At 33.7% G+C, this 25224-nt stretch overlaps 1 protein-coding gene across 1 annotated transcript; it reads left to right on the forward strand.

Annotated features, from left to right (window-relative positions):
- Positions 1–751: 751 nt before the first annotated feature.
- LOC132760562 (homologous-pairing protein 2 homolog) lies at positions 752–22040 on the forward strand. The gene is made up of 9 exons (XM_060752561.1): positions 752–914; positions 3035–3129; positions 3474–3578; positions 7594–7690; positions 8691–8761; positions 9129–9203; positions 11675–11728; positions 17881–17940; positions 21887–22040. The coding sequence occupies exons 1-9, from the start codon at positions 890–892 to the stop codon at positions 21941–21943; spliced, it is 639 nt and encodes a 212-aa protein (XP_060608544.1). The 5' UTR covers positions 752–889; the 3' UTR covers positions 21944–22040.
- The last annotated feature ends 3184 nt before the right edge of the window (positions 22041–25224 follow it).

Here is a 25224-nt window from a genome sequence, read left to right on the forward strand (position 1 = left end):
GTAATAAACAATTTTTACCTGTTTATAATGCCATTTTTCAATCTTGATATCATTCTGCAGTAGTACAGCTATCACAATTGGGGTATGGATGTATATCTCAATGTGCATAACAGAAAAAGCATGTTCTTGTGAAATTTTTAGGATCTTAGGGTCTATATGACCCCATTCTTGTGACAGCTTTCTGAAAAGTTATCAGAGAGAATGTTTTTCCTTGGTTAAGTGACTGTTAGTTTACTGACATATAACCTTCCAATTAAGAATTGTATGGTAAAATATGTACATATTAAAATTATAGCTTTTGAAGTGTAACATACATTACGATTTAATGATATTGAAACAGTTGTCCAACTTAATAACCATTTCTGCAGACTGACAAAAAACTGAGTCTGTAAATCAATTATTTTTAGAAAATTATTGCGATTTGTAACTGGGTAAATAAAGGATTAGTGGAAAATACAAATTTTACATATTTTGAACTAAAATACTGTTATTTTCTTTTATAACGCCATAATTGACATTGCTGCTGATAAATGTAGTCAAGTTTAATACAAGATGTGCTTACAGTTTGGTTTCGTGACAAATAAGATCAAAAAGAAAGAATTTCCAGGGATGATTGAAAAGTGGTTGTGATTGAAAACCGTAGGTACACAAACAAACTTTTACAGTGGCAGCTTTAAAAATAAGCGCAACAGATTTACTTATCTATTGTGACGGGTAGTGCAACGTGAACTATCCATAACGGTAATACTATACGTATCGCCCAGTTCCAGAACATGTTTACCAGTACGGAATGTTATAATCAAACTAACCTTGATACTCGGAATATGTTTGACATTACCGTTGTCCTGATCTCCCGCCAATTTTAGAATTCATAAAAAAAAAAGGAAAAATGAGCAAGTCTAAAGACGCTCAAGGTAATTTGAAACATTTATTGAATGATTCTTACACTGCCAACATATATATTTATTATAGAATGAACCTGGGACATTACATTTTATGTCCCAGATAATGAGATTGAACCACAATCATCGATTTGATTTCGTATCATGGCACAGGTGCTTGAAACAAACTTTTTAAAGTTTTATATGGGCTATATACTATAATAAGATATATCTTTATATACATATATAGACCGGTTATGTAAAATATTTGATTATGTGACTAGCGCCTGTGGCCACAGGTGTTCGGTGCGTGGCCTTGACTTACACCATGGCATAAGTATACCCTGTTCCCCATCCCCTACAACCAACTATCCAAACATCATAAGTAGATCTATTTACAAAAATTTAGGACAAAAAAAGAGCAATTTTACTCTACTGTAGTCTGTACTTTCATTTTGTATAGCGAAAAATCAATAGCATCTCAATTTTCAGCGCATATATCACAGATCTGATATAAGCTTAAGGTCTTCAGCGTACCCGTTTATATACTATGACATGACGTGAATGCTGAAGACAACCCTGTAGGGAAAGTCCACCAATAATCGTGCCAGGAATCTGACACGCTCGTATTCATTCATCGAACATGTCATGAAGTAAAGTGAAGTAACCTTGATAAAACTTTTAAATCTGTTGATAAGCCAAGGATGGACAAATAAAAATCTTATTACGAACATAAACTACCTAATAGTTTCCGACAGGTAAAAATTTCGGCACTTGGCCGCCATATTGCCAAAATGTTTGACCACGTGATTACGAGATTGACCTTTACAAACCCATGTGCTTCCAATATTTTTATTAATTACTTTTTTTAAAGATATTGAAAAAGGTGATTTACTGGCTTTTGTATTCAATAAAATCATATTTAAGAATAAAAAAATAATGAAAATAAATAAAAACATTATCTTGAATAAAAATATTGAAATCATGTCAACAAAGATGTTCTAAATATAGTACAAGACTCTATTCTAATCGGTTCCCGCGAATGACATCATACGAGGTCTCGCGTGGCACCTAAATGTCATGGCCAACTGTAGTCGGCATAATTGATGTTTTACAGTTAAATAGGCAATTTTAATGACAGTATTAATATTTTGATAATTTAATTGGTATAGAACAATGTTAAAATAATTGTTTTATCGTAAAATGCACAAGAATTGTTTGGGTCAAGTGTATTTGCAAGTGAAAAATAAGGTTAAATCAACTTTTGTTATCCTGGTGAGGTTTCGTAACGGGTCTAATCCAAAAGTTTAATGCCGCATCAGATGAAAAACAAAAATGTTAAATAGCGGCTTATAAAGTTTTGGAAGCCAGAACTAATCTGATATCACTACTGTATATTTCACTCCATGCATATATTCATCAATTTTTCACCGATCTTGACAATCTTTGTGTCAAATCTTACCACCTTCGCTGTTTGTACTATCAAGTACAACATACATGTTAGTGACATGTAACAAATGTCAAAAAATAAAACTCTACAGAGATCTGATTGCACTGTTTTTGTACAATGCTCATGAGTAGAACACACTAAATTCATAATGAATTGATATTTTTTTTGTATTGCGCATTTAATTATGATAAAATTAAATTATTTGTAATTACTGTTCAATCAAATCATCATATGAAACTTAACGCACCTTTTTCCGATATGTCAAATTTTCAATTCAAAATACTGCAGCAGATTGTGGTATTTCATTGGTCAGAGGTTTTCACATGATATGGTTAGGGCATTTTATGGGAAAATATATAAAATTTATTCATGGCTAGGTGAAACAGACATAATTCATTTGGCTGTAAAATATAGGGGAAAATGACTGTGTTCCTCTGTATATACAGACTGAAAAATTAAGTTGTCTTATGTTTGTATCCAATAAAGTTTTAAATTTTGCTTTTATAACCTTAACACAATAAGTAATAAAAGTGACAATCTGGACCTTTTGTACCATCACTTGATTAACATTAAATATCACCGAATGTATAACCTAATTAAGGCTTTAAACAGAACAGAAACAGAATCCGTCAGTTAAAAGTAGTGAATTTAGTGAAATGTTGATGTTCTTTTATTGTCTATATTTTAATTCACATATTTCCAGCTGGAGTTGCAGTCCTTGATTATTTAAACAAGCAGAATAGACCATACAGTGCAATAGATATATGCAATAATCTGCACAAGGAGTTTGGTAAAACAGTTGAGTATATACATCATACATGTTTATTGTTGTTGTTTTCATTATATTGATAGTAATGTCATGTTCTAACATAAATCTTATTACTTAACTGAGATTTTAGTATGCAGGGATTTAATGTCATTTAATTAGCATTCATGTTAAATTTCCTAAATATAATAAATGGAAGTTATTGAAATGATTAAAGGCATGAGCTAGTGATTAGTGCCTATATCTGAACTGAACTCAGATGACCAACCAACCAATTATAGCTTCAGTAATAGGTTTTATAATTAAAAGTTTTACAAATCGAAATACATGTAAATACAAATTTAAAAAAAAACTAAAATTATATTTAATTTTTTAGGCTATAGTGAAGGCATGTGAGAGCTTGGCAGAATCAGGCAAGATAAAAGAAAAAGTGTATGGGAAACAAAAAGTTTATGTGGCTGACCAATCACAGTTTCCTGAGGTTTGTTTATCTTCTTGTTTTTTCCTGATGGTAAAAGGGATAAAAAATGTTCTTAACCCTTACCATAATATCTGAATATTTTAAATGGACTCGTCTTTCTATATGGATTAAACCATTCAATGTTTTAAAGCTATTACCCACATATTGTAGTTTGGGCATTTTTTAAATAAAACCTCATCAAAAGATAAAATTTTACCATAAGCTTGTGTATTTATATGGAACTAGATGATTAATACATGTCTTGTCTGAAGAAAAAACATAAAAGTAAAGTTTTTGCTATTTTATGATGCTGTTATTTTTAACCGTTACAACATTTTATATTGTATTGACTTAAATTACACACACACCTGTCAACTGGTTGCAAGTGGATCCGTTGGTTGGCAGATAGAACAGTGGTATTTATTTTTATCCTGAAATCAATTGCTATAATAGAAAATTATGTCTATAAAAAAAGAGATAAAAAAAAGTACATGATAATATTGGTAAACCGGATTAAAACTAATATTTATACAGTAAGTTCTATCTGCATCAAACTGTCCTTCTAGCAAGATGTTCTTGGGTATGATAAAAGGGTTGTTTATATCTGTATCAAGAGAAACATAACAACTGTTAGGTCACAGTTATCTTGTGAAAGCTGCCAATTTTGCTTCTATACATATTTAATAACTTTAAACAAATATGTTGATGTTTTTAGACCCATTTTGTGTCGGAGTGTAGCTTTAAGGGAAATTTTAAAAATAAATATACTGTCTAAATAGTGGAAAAATGAAAAAAATACTCCTGCATATGCCTTAGAACTAAGATATTTGGCATGAAACAGTGTCTAGTGAATCTGCACCAAGATTGTTTAAAATATATCCCTGGAGTCAAAATTGGTCCCACCTGACGGTGGTATAAATTCACTAGACACTACAGCATTATGGCAAAGTTCAATTGTATAGAAGCAAAAAAATGAACTGCTTCTGTTTTAACTTTTTACTGTTGTAAAATGGGATGGCATTGCATTTTTTAGCTCAACTTTTCAAAGAATAGTTTGTTGGTCCATCCTACTTATTCGGGTGTCAGCATAACACTTTGGTTAAAGTTTTTCATGCAACATCATATCTCATCAACCACTTAAGATATTTGCTTGAAACTTCACACACTTATTTTAGAGCATAATAGGAGGTAACTGTTCCAAGGCCCATAACTCTAGCATGGATTTCGACAGATTTATGGCCCTTCTTAAATTAAATAATCCTTGGTTAAAGTTTTACATGCAACATCATTCTTCAAAATACAATACATACTAATATATAAATCATGCCCCTGAAGCCAAAATTGGTTCTGTCCCGTGGAGGTTCACTTATTTTATATATAATATAAGTACATAAAGTTTCCTTCTCCAAAACTACAATGTCCAGATTTTTTTTTTTTTTTTTTTTTTTTTTTTTTTTTTTTTTGGCATGTCAAATTTTCTAGTGGTCCTCTACAGAAGTGATGTAAGTCATGCCCTTTGGGCCAAAAATGGCCTACTATGTAACTAAACCTTGTGGTTTTCTACAAAGTTATATAAATGGTGCCCCTGTAATTGTTTTTAGGAAACTAGATTGCTTGGAGCTTAGATTTTTTTCATGTAGCACTGTGGACTTCGTCAGAAGTCATGCTCATTTGGTTAAAATATTGTCCAGCATGTAGCAACACCTTATGGTCTTGTACAAAAGTTAAATAAATTATTCCCATGCACATTTTCCACATGTATGTCATATATTAAAAACAACTGTAGAAATGTATCACTTTGATACTCATATAAAATATTTCTTGAAAACAATTGTTAATAGAGTTTTAAATGATATGGTATGAATAAAAATTATGAATAATAACATTGAGCCATTTCTCTCACACTTACAAACAACATTTAATATAATTCTTCAAAGATTTGTTGTCATGTATGCTTAATACTATCAACATAATTATGACATTACAGGCCTCTCAGAGACCAATTCACTTTAAAAAGTAAATCTTATTAGCTCGACTATTCGATAAGAATAAGTAGAGCTATTGCAGTCACCCGAGCGTCGGCGTCCGCGTCGGCGTCCGCGTAACCACTTATGTTAAAGTTTTTGTAATAGTTCAAATATTTTCAAAGTCCATTGACATATGGCTTTGAAACTTTGCACACTTGTTCACCATCATGACCCCAACCTGTAGACAGGAGGAGGTAACTCTATCAAGTATTTTGACAGAATTATGCCCCTTTTTCGACTTAGAATTTACGTTAAAGTTTTTGTAATAGTTCAAATATTTTCAAAGTCCATTGACATATGGCTTTGAAACTTTGCACACTTGTTCACCATCATGACCCCAACCTGTAGACAGGAGGAGGTAACTCTATCAAGCATTTTGACAGAATTATGCCCCTTTTTCGACTTAGAATTTACGTTAAAGTTTTTGTAATAGTTCAAATATTTTCAAAGTCCATTGACATATGGCTTTAAAACTTTGCACACTTGTTCACCATCATGACCCCAACCTGTAGACAGGAGGAGGTAACTCTATCAAGCATTTTGACAGAATTATGCCCCTTTTTCGACTTAGAATTTACGTTAAAGTTTTTAGCTCGACTATTCGATAAGAATAAGTAGAGCTATTGCAGTCACCCGAGCGTCGGCGTCGGCGTAACCACTTATGTTAAAGTTTTTGTAATAGTTCAAATATTTTCAAAGTCCAGTGACATATGGCTTTGAAACTTTGCACACTTGTTCACCATCATGACCCCAACCTGTAGACAGGAGGAGGTAACTCTATCAAGCATTTTGACAGAATTATGCCCCTTTTTCGACTTAGAATTTACGTTAAAGTTTTTGTAATAGTTCAAATATTTTCAAAGTCCATTGACATATGGCTTTGAAACTTTGCACACTTGTTCACCATCATGACCCCAACCTGTAGACAGGAGGAGGTAACTCTATCAAGCATTTTGACAGAATTATGCCCCTTTTTCGACTTAGAATTTACGTTAAAGTTTTTGTAATAGTTCAAATATTTTCAAAGTCCATTGACATATGCTTTGAAACTTTGCACACTTGTTCACCATCATGACCCCAACCTTAGACAGGAGGAGGTAACTGTATCAAGCATTTTGACAGAATTATGCCCCTTTTTCGACTTAGAATTTACGTTAAAGTTTTTGTAATAGTTCAAATATTTTCAAAGTCCATTGACATATGGCTTTGAAACTTTGCACACTTGTTCACATCATGACCCCAACCTGTAGACAGGAGGAGGTAACTGTATCAAGCATTTTGACAGAATTATGCCCCTTTTTCGACTTAGAATTTACGTTAAAGTTTTTGTAATAGTTCAAATATTTTCAAAGTCCATTGACATATGGCTTTGAAACTTTGCACGCTTGTTCAACATCATGACCCCAACCTGTAAACAGGAGGAGGTAACTCTATCAAGCATTTTGACAGAATTATGCCCCTTTTCGACTTAGAATTTACGTTAAAGTTTTTGTAAATAGTTCAAATATTTTCAAAGTCCATTGACATATGGCTTTGAAACTTTGCACACTTGTTCACCATCATGACCCCAACCTGTTAACAGGAGGAGGTAACTGTATCAGGCATTTTTTTTATCAAGCACTAAGAATAGTCGAGTTTGCTGTCCTACCGAAGCTCTTTTGTAATAGTTCAAATATTTTCAAAGTCCATTGACATATGGCTTTTGAAACTTTGCACACTTGTTCAACATCATGACCCCAATCTGTAAACAGTAGGAGGTAACTCTATCAAGCATTTTGACAGAATTAAGCCCCTTTTTCGACTTAGAATTTACGTTAAAGTTTTTGTAATAGTTCAAATATTTTCAAAGTCCATTGACATATGGCTTTGAAACTTTGCACACTTGTTCACCATCATGACCCCAACCTGTAAACAGGAGGAGGTAACTCTATCAAGCATTTTTTTTACTATCAAGCACTAAGAATAGTCGAGCGTTGCTGTCCTACCGACAGCTCTTGTTTTTGTTATAGGTTGATGACTCAGAAATTCGAGATATGGACAGTAAAGTTGCTGAATTTACACAGAAATTACAGACAAATCTTGAGGAGGTGAAAAGACTGGAGTCAGGTAAATATAATATGTAAAAGGGCTGCCCCACAAAGTTGTGGAGAATTGCTGCAAGACAAAATTTCACGTCAAAGTCGCCTTAAGGACGTTTTCGGAAGTTTTCATATAGACATATAGGCAAAATTAAAACTGTTCCATAGAATTTCTTTAAACTTGGCATGTTGTTAGAATATGATAACAGAAATATTTTAAGCGAAAAAAATTTGGGGTCACCGTTCTCATTTTTGAGTTATCTGCCCTTGAATTGGACTTTTTTGTTAAATTCAAGGGCAGATAATTTACAATGAAGGGTAACAATACTTTTTTTTTTTCTTATTTTCATGAAGCTATCCTTCGTTTTAGTTGTATAAGACAGACTTATTTATGTAAGTGCAGGAATGATATTTATCACATTTCCGAAACAAGTTTAGTGTTTGAAATTATTTTTGTCCAATAGGATTGCAGGATTTCAAATGAATCGTAATTACACATTTACTTTGGTAAATCGGCAAACTGTTAATCAGTCTAGTAAATCGGTTGTTTATAAAAATAATTTAAAACACTAAGCTGGTTAAAATTTATTAGTACGTATTTACAAAATTAAATTGGTCATGTGGCTAGGCAGCGCCTGACCAACTTAATTTTGTAAATACGTACTAATAAACTTTAACCTATACTAAATGTATGTTCAGTTTATATAGAATGACAATAAATACGATTCTTATTATGATACACTTGGGAAACAGTAAAATCACTATTTGACAGGCCATTTTTGCATTTAAAGTGTGTAATATAAAGAAATGGTTAATGTTATTTTTTGCTCAACTTTTTTTCAAAGAAAAAAGAATAGATGTAAAGTTACAGTAATGATGGCATTGCAGTCCACAAACTTTACCCTTGATCATAACTTTTTAAGTTCTTGGTGTATTGTTTTCATACTTGACAGAAAAAAAAATCCGTTTTTTATTAATTTTTCTTATTCAATACAATTATATTAATTTTTCTTTCTGATGAACTATAGAATTAAGGATGTTGAATGGTTGTTTAACAACAACAGAAGCTCAAAAACAGTTGAATGAAACAACAGCAATGGTAAGTTTATTTATTATTTTGAGATTCAGACAAGCCAACTAATTTTAAAGTCTTACAGAATTAAAGATTAAAGGTTAGCTTTTAGAATATTGTCACTGCTTGATTATCACTGTGATATGTGTATATGCTTTCTTTAGTGGTTATCTTACCAAGTTAGAAAAAATAGCCAAAATCACTTAAAGATAGAAATTTACTGCCTTTTCTTTAATTTTCACCAGATGATATGAATTATCTGATTTTACTTGTTTCTTATTAATTGATTTATTTATGGAAAAATAATCTTACTTGATGCTACATTTAAAATTTTTAAAGGAAAAATCCATTCATTAGAAGATTTAGGTTTTTGTGTAACTTTGTGTTATTTCAGTGTGCCCATTATAAGAACAAATTGAAACAGTTAAAGGAAGGTGGTAATGTTGTATCACCTGAAGAGAAGGAAAAGGTAAATGGTTGTACATATCAAATGTGTACAAAACATCTAACATCATCAAGATAAAAATAATGTTTACAGATTTTGTGTTATTTTCTGCTGGATTATATATACTGGGTGCACCAGCTGTTTTTATCCCCCGCCGGTGGAATCGGGAGGGGGATATAGTTTTGGCATTGTCTGTCCATCCGTCCGTCCGAATTTCGATTCCGGAGTAGTTCTCTGCAACTACTAGCTGGAATTCAACGAAACTTTATGGGAATCATCAATATCAAGAGGAGATGCGCATATCGTCGGCTTGTTCCGGTCAGACACTTTAACTCAGAGTTATGGCCCTTGATTAGTTATGCAGTATGCATATGGAGTAAAAATCGTTTCTGCGCTACTTCTCTGCAACTACTGGCTGGAATTCAACGAAACTTTATGGGAACCTTCAATACCAAGAGGAGATGCGCATATCGTCGGCTTGTTCGGGTCAGACACTTTAACTCAGAGTTATGGCCCTTGATTAGTTATGCAATATGCATATGGAGTAAAAATCGTTTCCGGAGTAGTTCTCTGCAACTACTGGCTGGAATTCAACGAAACTTTATGGGAATCATCAATATCAAGAGGAGATGCGCATATCGTCGGCTTGTTCCGGTCAGACCCTTTAACTCAGAGTTATGGCCCTTGATTAGTTATGTAGTATGCATATAGAGTAAAAATCGTTTCCGCACTACTTCTCTGCAACTACTGGCTGGAATTCAACGAAACTTTATGGGAACCTTCAATACCAAGAGGAGATGAGCATATCGTTGGCTTGTTCCGGTCAGACACTTTAACTCAGAGTTATGGCCCTTGATTAGTTATGCAGTATCCATATAAAAAAATATTTGTTTCCTCGCTACTTCTCTGCTACTACTGGCTGGAATTCAATGAAACTTTATGGGATACTAAAGAGGAGATGTGCATATAGTCGCCTTGTTCCAGTCAGATTCTTATTACTCAGATTTATGGCCCTTGATTAGTTATGTAGTATGCATACATCTCATTGGCATTTCCAGATTTTACTATTTAACACAAAGTTATGGCTCTGTTATTGCCCTGAATATTTATCAAGTTCAAAGGATATTACTGTTTATGCCATGATTAATATATAAATAAAGCCTTATGTCTTCAGTTGTTGTGTTAATAATAACCAGTACTCCGCGGGGGATATAAATTCAACGAATTTGCTTGTTAAATTTCTGTTTTTTATTCCCCTGCACAAAAATGTTGTAAGGGAGGTATATTGGAATCAGTTTGGCCGTGGGGCGGGCGTCTGTCGGATTTTCCTTGTCCGCCCAATAACTTTAGATTCCTTTGACCCAAAGTCTTCATATTTGGTATTGAGATTGGTCATGATTAGTAGATGACCCCTATTGATTTTGAGGTAACTGGGTCAAGGTCACGGGACTTTTACTTCAAAAAGCTTGTCCGCTCAATTGCTTTAGAATGATTTGGTCAACAGTCTTAATATTTGGTATTGAGGTTGGTTTTGACTAGTAGATGACCCCTATTGATTCTGAGGTCACCAGGTCAAAGGTCAAGGTCAGAAGGGCCTTGACTAAAAAAAGCTTGTCTGCCCAATAACTTAAGAATCTTTTGACCCTAATATATTTGGCATGCAGGTTAGTCTTGACAATTAGGTGACCCCTATCGATTTTATGGTCATTGGGTCAACGGTCAAGGTAACAGGGTCTTTAACTATAATAAGCTTGTCTGCTCAACGCTTAAGAATGCCAGTCCGCAGTTTATTGATTGTGACATTTTTACATTTTGAAGTATATATAATAATGTTCTCATATATTCATCATAAAACACCCCCAGGCAAAGCTGCATGAATTGGGGAAAGGGTATTCAAGTCATGCAGTGGCAATTTCAGTTTTAGGTCAAAGGTAAAGGTCACTTTGATCTTTGCCACTAAAAACATGTAGACTACATAACTTAGCAATGCACTGGCTTATTATCCTCAGATTTGGCAGGGAGGTTGTCTTTGAGTTCTAAATGACCACTCTTGATTCTGACAAAGTAGTATGCGTGGGTATTCACGCCATGACAGTGGCAGTTCTAGTTTGGTTTGCTTTATAAATTTATAATAAACTGCTGTCATCTTAGTGGGTCAGTTTTCTTTCTTTGTCAAGAGGGAAGTAGTTTGGTATAAGAGAATATGCACTGTATGCTTATTGTAGAATACATGTTATGTTGTTGTTTTAATTTTTGGTGCAACTCCATATCTCAAGAACCACTTACGCTGCTCACATAAATCTTCACACATTTTTGAGGTCATAATTTTAGGTCACTCTCTAAGATCCATAATGCTAGCATGGATTCGTAACTCGTAACTAAGAAAATTTATCATTAAGTTTTATATGTACCAATCTCTGCATCTACAAAAGATATTGGCTTATAAAATCATTATTGTAGGTCACTGTCTAGACTAAGATCTTGTATTTTTATAGGTTTATGGAGACAAAAAGAAGTATGTTCAAGCTTGGAGGAAAAGGAAAAGAATGGTAATGATATTTTGTTGCTTAATTCTGATTTATTTCATCAAGCCTACCTGTCACAAGCCCAGTGGTGTATGATAATTATGATTTTTAACCCCACTTTTTGAAGAAAAAAAGGTAGAGCTTTTGTCATGACCCTCTTGTCAGCGTTGGCTAACCTTTAATGCCAGTTATTCTAGATACTATTAAAGCTATTCACTTATACCAAGTATACATGCTCATTACGACATTAGCCATTTCTTAAGAACTGATATTTGTAAATACTGATATTTACCCACCATTAGACTTAAAGGCCTATTATGCCCCAAAAATGTACCATCTTTTGCTTCTGTTGCTTTTGGGTAATTAGTTTGGTTTAGTTTATCTGATTTGATGATAAATTGATGGATCTCTGATTTGATCCTCACCTGACTTTGGGATATCGTAGGGATTTTAAGATAGATTTAGGATAACTTCCAGTAATACTTGGAAATAAGTATTACAGAAATGATGGTAGGTTTAGGTTTATTTACTTAGATTTCATGGCAAGTTGGGGGCTTGCTCTTACTGATTTGATGATGGAGTTGGGATAAGTCCTACTGATAATAATAGTAGGTTTGGGGTATTTCTCACTGGTTATACCCCCAAAAACGAAGTTTGGGGGGGGGGTATATAGGAGTCACCCGGTGGTCGGTCGGTTGGTTCGTCGGGCGGTCCAGACGTCCGTTGCATTTTCCTTGTCCGAAGCATAACTTGAAGACTAATGGTTGGAATTCAATATAACTACATACAATGGTCAAGCACATTGAGAGGAAGTGCAGTGCACAAGAACCATAACTTTATCTTGACTAATTACAGAGTTATTGCCCTTTGTTACTTTTCCTTGTCCGGGGCATAACTTGAAAACTACTGGTTGGAATTCAAAACAACTTCATACAATTGTCAAACAAAATATGGGAAAGTGCAGTGCACAAGAACCATAACTCTATCTAAAGTAATTACAGAGTTATTGCCCTTTGTTGCTTTTCCATTGCTTTTTTTTTGTCCGGACCATAACTTGAAGACTAATAGTTTGAATTCAGTATAACTACATACAATGGTCAAGCACATTTTTTTGTCCAGAGCATAACTTGAAAACTACTGTTTGGAATTCAATACAACTTCATACAGTTGTCAAGGACATTAAAAGAAAGTGCAGTGCACAAGAGCCATAACTCCATTTTGACAAAATACAGAGTTACTGCCCTTTGATACTTTTCCTTGTCAGGAACGTAACTTAAAACGTACTGGTTGGAATTCAAAACAACTTCATACAATGGTCAAGCACAATAAGAGGAAGTGCAGTGCACAAGATCTATAACTCTATCTTCAGTATTTATAGAGTTATTGCCCTTTGTTCCTTTTCTTTGTCTTTCTGGACTAATTACAGAGTAATTCAATTAAACTTCATCAATGGCCAACCACATTGAAAGGAAATGCAACATATAAGAACCACAACTATCTTTAATTGCCCACAACCATAACTCTATATTTCAATTCTTTTACAAGGTATTCTGTTACTAGTAACATCCTCATTTCCGAAGCAGTCTTGTGGGGGTATTAATCACATTTAGTGATAGTTCTAGTTTGTTTTATTTAACTTTTACTGATTTGATCATCCATAAGTTTAATTTGGAACACATAATTTTTAAACATATGTATAATTATCTTCATACAAATTCTTTAATATATCAAAATCAATCCGGTTTTTGCCAGGTCATTCTACAGAGTATCAACTTAATGATATAATTATATAACCAAATTTGCAAAGCATTTGACAGCAAAGAATCTACTTGTGTTATTTTTTGTGACATTTCTAAAGCATTCGATAGAGTTTGGCATTCTGGCCTTATCTTCAAAGTAAAGCAATACAGTATACAAGGGAAACTAAATACATGGTAAAAAGACTACTTAAATAACAGAACCCCAAAATGTTTTCGTATCCTCGACATTTTCTTCTTTATCAACTTTAGAAGGGGGCTTTCCTCAAGGCTCGGTACTTGGTCCATTATTATTTTCATAATATGTTAATGACAAAGAAGACTCACTCTTAAGTATTACTAGACTTTTCGCAGACGACAGTTCTCTTTCTGTGTCCTCAAAAAACATAACCTTTATGGAAGAAACGTTAAACAGGGATCTAGCGACAATAACAAGTTGGTCTAAGCAATGGTTAGTCAATTTCAGTCCGGCAAAAACCGAAGCGATGTTTTTTTTCATTTTTTAATATGATCAAACCACAATTATTTTTTGAAAATGTACAACTCAGTTTTGTCGAACATCATAAACATCTTGGGGTCACATTTAGTCAAGATGGGTCTTGGCATCAACATATATCTAACATAGTATCTAAAGCCTCTAAAATACTCAGTTCCATGAAAATGCTCAAATTCAAAATTAAAAGAGAATCACTTAATAATACGAGGCTTGTCCAAAAAATTCATGCACTGCAGTTATTGTCGTGTTAGTTATTGATAGAAAAACATTAATTATATATCACTTGAAGGGGAGACATATCTTAAATAAGAAAACAAAAGAAAAAAACATGTAACCGGCATTTCCTGAAAACGAATCGTCATACAGTTACCTTGGTAACTTAATACCGGCGCACGACAAAAAATTGGGTTAGTTCATTACTTTGATGCATCACAGTATTCTTTAAACACTACATTTTAACGTTAAAATTCAGGGAAAAGTGTGTGTACGTATTCCTAACGTCACTAGAAAATATGGCGTCATTTGCCCTATTGTAAACAAACATTTATGTGCGGTCGTCAATACTGTAATTACGTGAAAATGTCAGTCGCTAAACGTCTGGAAATACGGACGATTATTAAATTTGGTGCAAATATTGGTAAATCACCAACAGATACCTTCAAAGAACTTAAAAGGGCAAGCGGGACAAGTTCAGTGTCACGAAGGCTGGTTTTTAAATGGCACAAACGCTCTGTGGGCTCTGTGGAAGTGAAAGAGAGTCGGTAGACGATGACAACCAGTCAGGCAGACGTCCGTCCGTAATGCCGGCGCATGTGACGAGGGTTGTCCAATATATTCCTGCACTGATGGATTATGCTACATGTGTGTTGCATAAAAACAATAAAAACTACACAATACTTTTCATCAATCATTCCTCTATTGACAGTAAAACAAATGCTAACATAGAAAGCAAATACCACTTTATATTTACAAGCAACAAACAATACAAGTACAGTAATGAACTAACCCAATTTTTTGTCTTGCGCCGGTATTACGTTACTAAGGTAACTTAATGACCATTCTTTTACACGACACGCCGGTTACTCGGTTTTTTCTTTTGTTTTCTTATTTGAGACAGATTTCTCTTTCAAGTGATATATAATTCATTTGTTTTAATTAATAACTCTCACGACAATAACTGCAGTGCACGAATTTTTTGGACAACCCTCGTATATATATATCCTATTTACGTCCGCATTTAAATATGCGTCTTTAGTCTGGGATAACTGTGCGCAATACGAGAAAGAAACATTAGAAAAAATTCAATATGAAGCTGCCTGTGTTGTTACAGGATTGACAAGATCAGTTACTATACAAAAATTATTAACAGAAATAGGTTGGGTTTCGCTTTCAGATAGGAGACATATTCAAAAATTAGTTTTAATATACAAAGGCAAAAACAATTTATTACCACTTTATTAAATGCAATTATTTCCCCCATCTGTATAATATGCACATGAAAACCCATATTCTTTAAGAAACAATCAAGACTACACATCAATTGTCAGAAGAACAGAAATTTATTCGAAATCTGTTTTACCATCAGCACTACAACTATGGAATAACTTTCCAATTAATATACGTGAATCAGAATCCCTCCATTCCTTTAAAGCAAACATTAAAAAAATATATTTAAATCCCCATTGGTTCCTCTACTGTACGTCATACTTGTTTAAGAAACAACTGCAGTAACCTTAATTCGGATTTATATGATAATCACATTGTTTCCAGTCCATCTTGTATATGTGGAGCACACATTGAAAATTCAGAATACTATTTTTTTAAATGCAAATTATACAGTGAACAAAGACGAACATTGTTTTTAAATACAAGATCTTTTCATCCTCTTAGTGTACGAAAATTTTTGTTTGGAATAGAAGGGCGTTCTGAATCCGAAAATGAAATTCTTTTTAAAAAAAGTACAGACTTTTATTAAAACAAGCAAGAAATTTAATTGAATAAAATAAATATATATTACTGCTGAAACAGTACTTTAAGATTAAACAGGGTTTTGTGCGGTGAATATTTTTGTTTTATTTATTTATTTATTTTTTTTTTTTTGCAGCTTTTGTAACTAATACAATAATGTTATTATTTCCTTCTATTATTTATACCTTTTTCTCAAAATTTGATACTTAAAAAACTTAATTCAAAAGCCATAAATAACTTTAAATGGAACACTATTGACTTTTGAAACTTATACGAGGGGTGTTCGGGAAGTTTAAGGACTTTTGCTGTAGTTTGATAAATAATAGGAATTGAAAAACAAGAAAAACACCATAAAATATTTAATTCTTTTACAGCCAGCTGTAAAAATTACAATGAAATACATTAAACAATAAGTAAATTACAAATAAAACAAAACATACACCGAAGCTAACCCGGAGCACGCTAACATCACGTCAGTGCTTAATATGTTAACGTCAGATTTCCCCGATCGTCATATCGACTCACTTCTCGACGTAATCTCCATTCACAGCGATACGTTTTCTATGCCTCTTGACCAATTTGTCGTACGTGTCCTCCTACCAGATGTTGTCGAATGATGACACTATTCTCTGGGTTTCAATTTGTAATTCCAACCCGCAATCAAAGAGTCGACCACGCAGCTGTGCTTTGATTACCTGTAAAACTCGGAAATCCATCGGCGCGAGGTCCGGGCATCCTCTATTGACTCTTTTCCGTTTCGGAACATGTCATGCCGTCTAAATCTACAGCATTTCTTTGTTGTACTTGATGCTTGAACCATTTTATACGTCTCCGTTGGTGTCTTTTCCATTCTTGTACAAAACTTGATGATTGCCCGGACTTCAACGTCGCCTATTGACGTCATTTTTCTCTTGATTTGTGTAAACACCAGTGATGTTAAAACCGTTGTTATTCAAACAATTGTAACGATTTACGAGTAGTAATTTCAGGAAATGACGTTGACGTTGTAATTAACGCTCTTGCTTTTCTTGACGTTATCCATTGAAATTTAAGAAAATTATTATCAATTAAATATATAGGTACCATTATCTTAAATACGATAAAATCGGAGTGCTCCGGGTATGCGTTATGCGGTTCCTATAGAAACAAATTTCGAGCGGTGTTTGTCTTTTCTTGTTAGTAAGCGTTATACTACATATTGAGCACATATTTGAACACATTTTGTGAAATATGGATAAAAACGCACCATTAAGGAAAAAAATACAGCAAAAGTCCTTAAACTTCCTGAACACCCCTCGTACTTTATACATTTAGAATATTTAAATAACTTAATTTAATCACTCTTAGTATCATAATTTTATTATATTGCTTATCTATATTTCTAATTTTGTTATATATTTTTTTCTCTATTAATTGTCTATTTGATTTATTTATATTTACATATAAAACATTTGTTAAAATTAGTTCCTGAAAATTACTTAAAACTGAAATTTATAATTATTTGATATCACACAACTTTATTCAAATAGTATATAAACTTATTTCTGATTAACCTCAGGATAATGTTGTTAGAACTTTTGGCCCAACCCTTTTGTATGTACACTTGATTATTCTGTAAAATTATGAAATTGTATATTGTGTGTATATTTTTACAATAAAATATTATTAAACTAAAAAAATAAGTTTAATTCAATTGAATGCAGGTTGCTTTAATTCATCAGTTTGGAGGTTGTAATTAAGTTAATTGAGTTGTTGATGGATTGAGGACAACTCAAACTGAATTTATAAGAAAAAATGCTATATTGCTTCCAACACAATCAAATTAAAATAAGTAAATTTGTATAAACTAAGTTAGGGATAACTCTCCCTGATTTGATTTTGGGTTAGGGATATTTGTCACTGATTTGATGGTTAGTTATTGATAACACTCACTGATTTTACATATTTATTTTCAGACAAATGACATTCTCAATGCTATTCTGGAGGGATATCCAAAGCCAAAGAAACAACTTTATGTGAGTAAAATCATTACATTGTATTATTATGCCCACCTTCAAAGAAGTGGGGGTATATTGCTTTGCATTTGTCTGTTGGTCGGTCTATCAGTCCATCGGTCCGTAGACCAAATGGTTTCCGAGTGATAACTAAAGAATGCTTAGGCTTAGGAACTTCAAACTTGGTATGATGATTGTTCATGACCAGCAGATGACCCCTATTGATTTTGGGGTCAAGGTCACATTGACCCCTATTGATTCTGGGGTCAAAGGTCAAAGTCACATTGACCTTGTAGGTAAAAACAGTTTCTGAGTGATAACTAAAGAACGCTTAGGCCTGGGAACTTCAAACTTGGTATGATGATTGTTCAAGACCAGCAGATGACCCCTAATGATTTTGGGGTCAAAGGTCAAGGTCACATTGACCTTGTAGGTAAAAAGGTTTCCGGGTGATAACTAAAGAATGTTTAGGCCTAGGAACTTAAAACTTGGTATGGGGATTGTCACATGACCAGCAGATGACCCCTATTGATATTGGGGTCAAGGGGTCAAAGGTCAAGGACACATTGGCCTTGTAGGTAAAAAAGGTTTCTGATCAATAACTAAAGAACGCTTAGGCCTAGGAACTTCAAACTTGGTATGATGATTGTTCATGACCAGCAGATGACCCTAATGATTTTGAGGTCAAGAGGTCAAGGTCAAATTGACCTTGTAGGTAAAAAAAGGTTTCCGATCAATAACTAAAGAACACTTAGGCCTAGGAACTTCAAACTTGGTATGGTGATTGTTCATGACAAGCAGATGACTCCTATTGATTTTGGGGTCAAAGGTGTTGGTCACATTGACCTTGTATGTAAAAGGGTTTCCGATCAATAACTTGACAACCCATAGGCTGTTGGCCCTCAAACTTGGTAGGTGCATTGGACTTGACCAGTTAATGCCTCTATTGATTTTTGGGTCAAGGGGTCAAAGATCAAGGTTGCATTGACCTTGTAGGTGAAACGGTTTCCGATCAATAACTTGGCAAGCTATGGGCTGTTGGCCCTCAAATTTTGTTGGTGCATTGGTCTTGACCAGTAGATGACCCCCTATTGATTTTGGGGTCAGGGGATCAAAGGTCAAGGTTGCTTTGACCTTGTATTTTCTATCAATAACTGGACAACCTTGACCTTCAAGCTTTACAGATGCATTGCTTTTGGTCATAAGATAACCTTAATGATTTTTTTTTAATTAAGGGGTCAGAGGTCAAGGTCACAATGACTTTATAGGTTAAGGTAACGTTTTCTGATCAATATCCCAACTCATGGGCCCTTTACCTTCAAACTTCACAGGTGCATTGGTTTTGGCCAGTAGATAAACCCCTATTGATTTAAGGGTCAATTGTCAATGTCATATTGACCTTGTATGAAAAGACTGTTTTTGACCAATAACTCAACAACTTGAGTCCGTTGATATTTTTTTATTAAACTAAAAGTCCTTTCAAGGTCTTATGTAATGAAACAACTTGGCTGTCATTAATGAGGCCTGCATGATTCATAAAATTTATGCATATATTATTTGGTAAGATTTGTAATAACTTTGTCATAAAATTGCTGCACACAACCTTTGCGGTCACAATTACCTAGTGACTAGTCATGACCAGTAATTAACCCTTATTGATTTTTTGGTCACTAGGTCAAAAGTCAGTCATAATAACCTGATCACATGACTAATTGGCTGCCGATAGGGGGCATACATGTTTTACAAACATATCTTGTTCTCCTCTGAAACATGGTCTTGCTCTATGAAAAATATATCAACAAAGCTGTTTGACTGACTCTTACCAATATGTATCAGACTTACTAGGGGGCTGATTATAGACTTTGGTTGGTATTGAAGTCAAAATTTTAGAAAAACATTCTTGTAGCCTAGTAAATTAAAACAATTACCAAAACATTATGAATTGCCTTGAAATGATAATAAAGCTAGAGAGAGGCCGAATCATATATCATGTCTAGGATGATAGATCTATTTTCCACGGCCATATCAAGCACCATATAATTTGTAATATTCTATAATTAATTCAAAATGATGTGTTCAGTTACAGTCATCATTATTAACATTACAAGAATTAATGATGATGTACCTGCTGTTAATCATTTGCCATATTTCTTTGTTGAATGACATTTCTGATATTATGATAATTTCAATACTAGTATTTGATAATACAATGTATCTTCTTTTTAGCATTATATTGATTGTTTTCAGTTACATATTGTCTTTATTGTTATTGTCTTCTATTTAACACAACATTATTGTTATTGTCTTCTATTTAACACAACATTATTGTTATTGTCTTCTATTTAACACAACATTATTAACCAGGTTTTCAATTTTGAAAATCCTGGTTATTAGATTGGGGTATGGCGGGCGGATGGGCGGGCGGGCGTCAAACGAAATTGTGTCCGCTCTGTAACTCTTCAACCCTTTGAAGAATTTTGATGAAACTTCAGACAAATGTTTACCACATCAAGATGACGTGCAGAACGCATGTTCCGCATGGCTGGCTCCAAGGTCAAGGTCACAGTGACATTAACATTGAAAATCCTGTCCGCTCTGTAACTCTTCAACCCTTTGAAGAATTTTGATGAAACTTCAGACAAATGTTTACCACATCAAGATGACGTGCAGAACGCATGTTCCGCATGGCTGGCTCCAAGGTCAAGGTCACAGTGACATTAACATTGAAAATCCTGTTTACATGATTTTAACTTGATTTGGCAGTCAAAGGTCATATCATCTTTGGAGGTAATTTAAAAAAGATATGATATATTAAACCAGGTTTTCAATTTTGAAAATCCTGGTTATTAGATTGGGGTATGGCGGGCGGATGGGCGGCTGGGCGGATGGGCGGGCGGGCGTCAAACGAAATTGTGTCCGCTCTGTAACTCTTCAACCCTTTGAAGAATTTTGATGAAACTTCAGACAAATGTTTACCACATCAAGATGACGTGCAGAACGCATGTTCCGCATGGCTGGCTCCAAGGTCAAGGTCACAGTGACATTAACATTGAAAATCCTGTCCGCTCTGTAACTCTTCAACCCTTTGAAGAATTTTGATGAAACTTCAGACAAATGTTTACCACATCAAGATGACGTGCAGAACGCATGTTCCGCATGGCTGGCTCCAAGGTCAAGGTCACAGTGACATTAACATTGAAAATCCTGTTTACATGATTTTAACTTGATTTGGCAGTCAAAGGTCATATCATCTTTGGAGGTAATTTAAAAAAAGATATGATATATTATTTCATGTCTACTTTGTAACTTGTTTTTCATTATACAGAATTATCAATATAATTATAGTGAACAAATTCTTCTGTGCTGAACTCGTCCTACATTTCTCAACGGATTTTGTTCAAACTTTCACAGAAGCTTTGTCATCAAGCACCCTGGCACATATTGTAGGGGTTTTGTGATTGGATAGTTTTTGACCTAATTATGGCCCTTTGTTTTTTTCCTTATACATAATATTATAGTGAACACTTCTTCAGTGGCAATTCCTCCTACATTATTCATGTTTTACATTGCACATAGTTACATTGTTTGTTGCTTGTATTTGTATTTCAAATACAACATATTTATCTACAATGGTGATAATTGAAAACCTGGTTTCATGGCATTGCCATGTTTCTTGTTGTTATTGTCTTCTATTTAACACAACATTATTGTTATTGTCTTCTATTTAACACAACATTATTGTTATTGTCTTCTATTTAACACAACATTATTGTTATTGTCTTCTATTTAACACAACATTATTGTTATTGTCTTCTATTTAACACAACATTATTGTTATTGTCTTCTTTTTAACACAACATTATTGTTATTGTCTTCTATTTAACACAACATTATTGTTATTGTCTTCTATTTAACACAACATTATTGTTATTGTCTTCTATTTAACACAACATTATTGTTATTGCAGGAGGATATTGGGATAGAGACAGATGAAGATTATGATGTTAAACCACCAGATATATGAACTTGTTGTTAATATTTTATATGCTGAATGTTTACTTGTTTCAATTTTATTGTTTAATCAGGGATTTTGTTAATGTATTAAAATATTTGAAAACATGCTTTGTTTTGATTCATCTTTGGCTCACAATTTTTCATACATGTAATAATAATTCTGTAATGTTCCAAATGCTGTTACATTTTCACACTTTATAATTTTGCTGACAAGGGGGCTAAATGGGCTTAGCTTGGTCTAAATGTATGTGTTTGCTGACGTGTAGGGATCTTATGCAAATGTTATGGAAACAATGATTGATTGTCAAACAAGTGTTTGATGTATAAAAGTACTATAGATATGTACAGGGGATAATTAGAAATTGCCTCAGTCTACAGGGAGCTACACCACTGTTGATGTAAGACTGGAGAGAAATAACTACCAGCAGGTGTCATCATCTGTCCATTTACAACTTTAAAATATATAAAAAAACACATTTTCTCTGAAACGAAATGGCCAATGTTGATATTCTCATGCTGCAGTTTTGTTGCCATATCATGAAAAATTCAGAAATCTAAAAAACAGCAAGTGTTGAATTTGTCTCATAAAATTTAGATATCTGTACATTATTTCTTTGAGTATAAAGTTGTATACCTCTAACCTGTACCAGTTTACTGTACATGTGAGTAACCTCAATATCCTTTTCAAAATATCCTTACCTTAGTACTTTGTGCTCAGAGGTGAGCTTTTATGATGGCAAGCTCTCTGTTGTTTGTTGATATCCACAAATTCTTCAAACAGCATCTTCTAAACTATATTGACAAAACTTCAGAGAAATGATCCGTAGGTGGCCCTCTACAAAGGTTTTTATAAATGGTTCCAGTTTGATGCATAAGTAGATCACAGGAGCTTGAAAAATGATATCTTTTAAAATCTTGTATGGGGGTCATTTAGTTACAAAGACTTATATATAGTAAATGTGTAAAACTCTTCTTGTCTGAAAGTACAATGCCCAGATCTTGGATATTTAGCATCACCTTGTGGTCTTGTACAAAAGTGATATAAATCATGGGGTCAAAATTGGCTATTCCCGGTGGTCACTTGGTTTATATATATGCATTTACGACTTCTTTTGTGAAACTACAATGCCCAGATCTTTGTTATTTGGAATATGGCATTGCCTAGTGGACCCATACCAAGGTTATATCAGTAACAGGCGAGTTCCTTTGGTTAAAAATGGTTCTGCCCTTTGGCCATTTAGTTAACATATACTTTAGTAGGAAACACGAATTAAAAATCTTCTCTGAATGTATAATATTGAAAGACATACATATGTACATGTATATTTGAAAACATTTTTTTTTCTCGGAGAAAAACAGAATTCCTAAAGAAAGTCCAAAATAAAAAATTGTAAATATTGCAAGCTCGGTTTGATTAAGCCTGTTCATGGACTTGGTACTGGAAAGTGCAAGTTAACGTCCACGCCCCTGGCACCGGCTGAAGCAGAATACAAAACACCTAAGCACGAAAATGATGTTTTTAAATTCAGAAACATCTGCAAATGCGTTCATACGGCGGTCATCATGGAACCTTCAATGTGACACGTTAGTGGCATTCCATGAAAAGCGGCGTAAAGTCATCGATTGTTAAAAAAATTGCGTGTGCCTTAAACGAAAAACAATGGGCGGAACTCAATAGAATGGAATTGGAATTTTGAAAGGGGATCTAAGGTTATGAAGCCTGCATATCACAGACATGTCTTCTCATGTGAAACTTCAATGCTCATATCTTAGATATTTTGCATGTAGCGGTACCTAGTGCACTTCTACAAAGGTAATAAATCATAACTCTGGGGTCAAAAATGGCCCAGCCTTATAGGTCACTTATAGTTTACACAATTAAATAGTAAACATGTGTAAGAAATATCTTCTCTGAAAATTCAATGCATGAAGCTTAGATTTTTTGCAACGGTCCTCTACAAAAGTTATATAAATCATGCCTCTGTGATCAGAATTGGTTCCGCCCCGAGGACAATTAGTTTATATAGACTTAAAAGGAAATTACATTATGCTCTAATTCGTTACACTCAAACGAGCATAAATCATTTACATTCTTTAATAATACACCTTTGAAATAATAAACAACACAACACAGAGTTTAAAGAGGCTAGAGGGAGTATTTGTAAGCTAACTGTTTATTTTCCTAACCAACAAAGACAAAATTCTGGATATAAATCTACATATCAATTTTTGTTAAGACAAAAGTCCAAAAAAGCTTCCATATGACTTATAGTAATAAATTTTCTAAGCAAATTCATCTGTTAAAATATGCCAAATACTTCGTGTAAAAGTAAAGAAATATTAACTTTCCAATATAACTGAATAAGAGAGTTTTGTAAAAACAAAAGTTTTTGAAAATGTTCGAAAAGTCAGGTTGCTGCGAGCGGGATATCCAACCCTACTCCAACGTGGGAGGGGGAGGTATTGTTGAAGGATGAATCCAGGCTCAAAACCAGCGGCTCCTTCGAAACTACCTGACATAAAACCCAAATTTAGCGGTCTAAAATTTTATGTCATAATGGAAAAAGGAAACGAATTTTGAAAATTATAAATAGACAAAGACACAGATAATTTCAAATAAACTCATTTCATGTACATAATTTTATGCAAACAGAATAAAAATTCACAGTGAATCAAAACGGAATTAATTGAATATGCCTCATCGATTTTGAAAGTCCATGGATATTATTTATTTTGCGTATAAATGTTTACATGTTTACTTTGCTCCGAGCTGTACATAATCCTGAAAAAGAAAACAATTATAAGACATTTACAAAACTTTCTGTATAATATATAATCGAAAATATTCCAATATTTTCGGAAATGTTACATTTTGCTAAACGGCTTGACAAATAAACCTCGAATGCCCGCTTTACTAATTACAAGAAACTCGTGCACTATTGCCGCCAAAAACATAACTTCCGATTACTTTCTTATAAGGAAATACTAAGTTACGGTGTATGATTCCGATTATAAATACATTAACTTCGGGAAAGGTTAGCACAGTCTAGTTTGTCACATAACAATTTTATCCACAGACAGTCATTGTGACATAGTATCTGTGTTTTATGGAAACCTTTGTTCAGTATCATATATGAAAAATAAACCTTTTTAACATAGGAAAATATTCTGTGTTTACTATACCATAACACGATGTGTGCAAAATTATAGGAAGAACCCACCCATCGTACTTCTAATTTAGATGGATATGGTAGGAATGTTTATTTACGTAAGGTTTCTAATTACTTTAAA

This window comes from Ruditapes philippinarum, unplaced genomic scaffold (assembly GCF_026571515.1).
Source record: "Ruditapes philippinarum isolate M1 unplaced genomic scaffold, ASM2657151v2 ctg2204_1_1_1_1, whole genome shotgun sequence".
In the NCBI taxonomy this organism is placed as follows: Eukaryota; Metazoa; Mollusca; class Bivalvia; order Venerida; family Veneridae; genus Ruditapes; species Ruditapes philippinarum.